Source organism: Ovis canadensis, chromosome 7 (assembly GCF_042477335.2).
Source record: "Ovis canadensis isolate MfBH-ARS-UI-01 breed Bighorn chromosome 7, ARS-UI_OviCan_v2, whole genome shotgun sequence".
In the NCBI taxonomy this organism is placed as follows: domain Eukaryota; kingdom Metazoa; phylum Chordata; class Mammalia; order Artiodactyla; family Bovidae; genus Ovis; species Ovis canadensis.
Genome location: NC_091251.1, coordinates 38,152,890 through 38,156,159, shown reverse-complemented (window position 1 = coordinate 38,156,159; position 3,270 = coordinate 38,152,890). Strand labels below are relative to the sequence as shown.

General features: G+C 34.6%; 1 protein-coding gene across 1 annotated transcript; it reads right to left on the bottom strand.

Moving 5' to 3' along the window:
* Nucleotides 1-2,096: 2,096 nt before the first annotated feature.
* Nucleotides 2,097-3,008, bottom strand: LOC138444133 (olfactory receptor 4K15-like). The gene has a single exon (XM_069597463.1). The coding sequence runs from the start codon at nt 3,006-3,008 to the stop codon at nt 2,097-2,099; it is 912 nt and encodes a 303-aa protein (XP_069453564.1).
* Between the last annotated feature and the right edge of the window lie 262 nt (nt 3,009-3,270).

Genomic DNA, 3,270 nt, shown 5'->3' with positions numbered 1-3,270 from the left:
TACTAGTTTGCATTCCCACCAACAGTGTAGGAGGGTTCCCTTTTCTCCACACCCTCTCCAGCATTTATTGCTTGCAGATTTTTGGATCGCAGCCATTCTGACTGGTGTGAAGTGGTACCTCATTGTGGTTTTGATTTGCATTTCTCTAATAATGAGTGATGTTGAGCATCTTTTCATGTGTTTGTTAGCCATCCGTATGTCTTCTTTGGAGAAATGTCTATTTAGTTCTTTGGCCCATTTTTTGATTGGGTCGTTTATTTTTCTGGAGTTGAGCTGCAGAAGTTGCTTGTATATTTTTGAGATTAGTTGTTTGTCAGTTGCTTCATTTGCTATTATTTTCTCACATTCAGAAGGCTATCTTTTCACCTTGCTTATATTTTCCTTTGTTGTGCAGAAGCTTTTAATTTTAATTAGATCCCATTTGTTTATTTTTGCTTTTATTTCCAGCATTCTGGGAGGTGGATCATAGAGGATCCTGCTGTGATTTATGTCTGAGAGTGTTTTGCCTATGTTCTCCTCTAGGAGTTTTATAGTTTCTGATCTTACATTTAGATCTTTAATCCATTTTGAGTTAATTTTTGTGTGCGGTGTTAGAAAGTGATCTAGTTTCATTCTTTTACAAGTGGTTGACCAGTTTTCCCAGCACCACTTGTTAAAGAGATTGTCTTTACTCCATTGTATATTCTTGCCTCCTTTGTCAAAGATAAGGTGTCCATATGTGTGTGGATTTATCTCTGGGCTTTCCAGACTTGGTATGATTTAAACACCTTGAGTCTATGGAATTTTTGCAGCTTGTTTTATGTTCCTGGTTATGTTCCTGTATCTCTTGGTTTATAGTCTATGGTAACTTGAATAGAATTTTTATCTTGCTGTTGTGTGAAAATTGTACAAATTTTAATTATGATGAATTGTTTTGTGTGTTTTTCAGGTCTACTATATCATTCTACTTTCTATTTATTCTGTTAATTTTTGAGAGTTTTATATTGAAACTCCAGCTAAAAATCTTAATTTACTTAATAATAACTGTAATATATAGTAGAACGATATGTAAATTTGTCCTCTATTTTCCAAGTCTCCTGTAAATGTGTTATCATATTTTTATAATTAAAAAAATAAAACCTCAGTGGAAGCTAAGAAAAAAATTGTTTTTACTGTTATCATTAGATATCTTTCCCACTTAATAGAGAATGATGGTATTTCATAATGATCTTAATTTGCATTTCTTAGCTAACTAAAGAGGCTGAGTGTGTAGTCAGTGAAATAAATACTTGTTCAAACTGTTTGCCTATTCTCTAAACCCCATTGGCTTCTTTATCTTTTTCATTTATGTGTATGAGATTTTCATATTTTTGTATAAATTTATTTTGGGGGCATTTTTCTCATCTTACATAATCTTTGCTTTGAAGCAATAAATTATTAGTTCTTTAATGTAAGAAAAACAATAATCATAAAAGTCATTTATTAACATAAGAAATAATGTATTGTAAACACTTCTCCATGTGTAATTTAAGAGGAAAATTTTGAGGGAAACCTCTACCTTTAAACCAAGAGTTAACACTTGAAGACTGAAACTTTAAGAATTATGATGCGGAATGCAAGTGCAATGTATTATAGTTTGAATCATTTATTTGTTTTTCTCAGTGGAAGCAGATCACTCAAATATCTTTAGTATATTCTCAAGCTAAGTGAGAGTGGATAAATCATGTGTTTTTAGAAATCAGAATGATAAACTACTGAAAGTGGTTTAATAATATACAAAGTGCTTAGAATGGTTTGGGGAACATAGGTAATATTTAGTAAATTCTTAAAATTATTATTATTTTAAAACTATCCTTATCATTATTGTTATCACTGGGTAAATTTTTATCCTGTACAAAGAATTACTTAGGAAACATTTTATTTCCTCCAAATGGTAAGAATTTTAATGTTGTATTTTAATATATTTTCTTAGTGGAATAAATCACAGCATACATTTGGGAATATTTACAACATATTTCCAGTTCAGTTTATAGGTCAGAATATGTCCAAATTGGGGAGCACAAGGTGGAATTGCTGATTACATGAAAGATCTAAAAATTACACCTTGAATCCATATACTAACTTATCAGTATCTTTATGGCATTCTTAATCTCTTTATTTCTCAGTGTATAAATGGCTGGATTCAAGAGAGGTGTGATTACTGTGTAAAATACAGCAAGAAACTTGTCCACCCAAGTGATACTAGGTGGCCACAGATAGATGAAGATGCAGGGTCCAAAGAACAGCACCACCACTGTGATGTGGGAAGTACAGGTAGAGAGTGCCTTTGATGCCCCATGCTTGGAGCTAAGACGGACAGTCACCAGGATGTAGGTGTAAGAGATCAGCAAGAGAATGAAGCAAGTTGTAGCCAAGACTGCACTGTCAGCATTTATCAACAGTCTCAGAGTATGAGTATCCATGCAGGCCAGTTTGATCACCAGAGGAATATCACAGAAAAACCTGTCCACTATTCTGGGTCCACAGAAGGGAAGATCTAAAATCATAGCTAGCTGACTTATGGCATGCACAAAGCCAATGATCCATGATGTCAATACTAGCCAGATGCACTTCTGTCTGTTCATGATGCTAGAGTAATGGAGTGGCTTGCAGATGGCTACATAACGGTCATAGGCCATTGACACAAGCAGTACCATCTCACCCCCTCCAAAGAAATGCACACAGAGGATTTGGCTCATGCAACCCTCAAAGGAGATGGTTTTATTATCGTTTAGGAAGTCTGTGGTCAGTTTAGGAGTGGTCACTGAGGAAAGGCAGAAGTCAACAAATGAGAGATTGGCTAAGAGGAAGTACATTGGAGAATGGAGATGAGAGTCAGTGATGATTAAGAACACAACGAAAAGGTTGCCCAGGACGGTCATCAGGTAGAGTGCAGAAAATGGCAGTGAGAGGAATTTTTGGAGATTCCCTGAATCACAGAGTCCATGAAAAATGAACTCAGATACCACAGACTGGTTTGCTTCTTCCATTTAGTTCATTTCTAATGTGACCAGAAAAAGAAATGAATTAGGAACTTCTAGAAAGAAGAACTTAAGGTTTAGGTGTAAGAGAGCAGATAAATTCTTCTTAGGTGCAGTCTTAGCATTATCCTGAGCTCAAAATTGAAAATAACATTTTATGAATTTATGGAAGGGCACAATCCTCTGACTAAATAAAGAAGCTAATTAAATGTAGAAGGACAGGTCAAAAACTTTATCCATCAGAAGTACAGTTCTTAGGGGTTATTAAAAA

Coding starts and splice junctions, on each gene's coding strand:
- LOC138444133 (XM_069597463.1), bottom strand. CDS start 3,008: ATGGAAGAAGCAAACCAGTCTGTGGTATCTGAGTTCATTTTTCATGGA.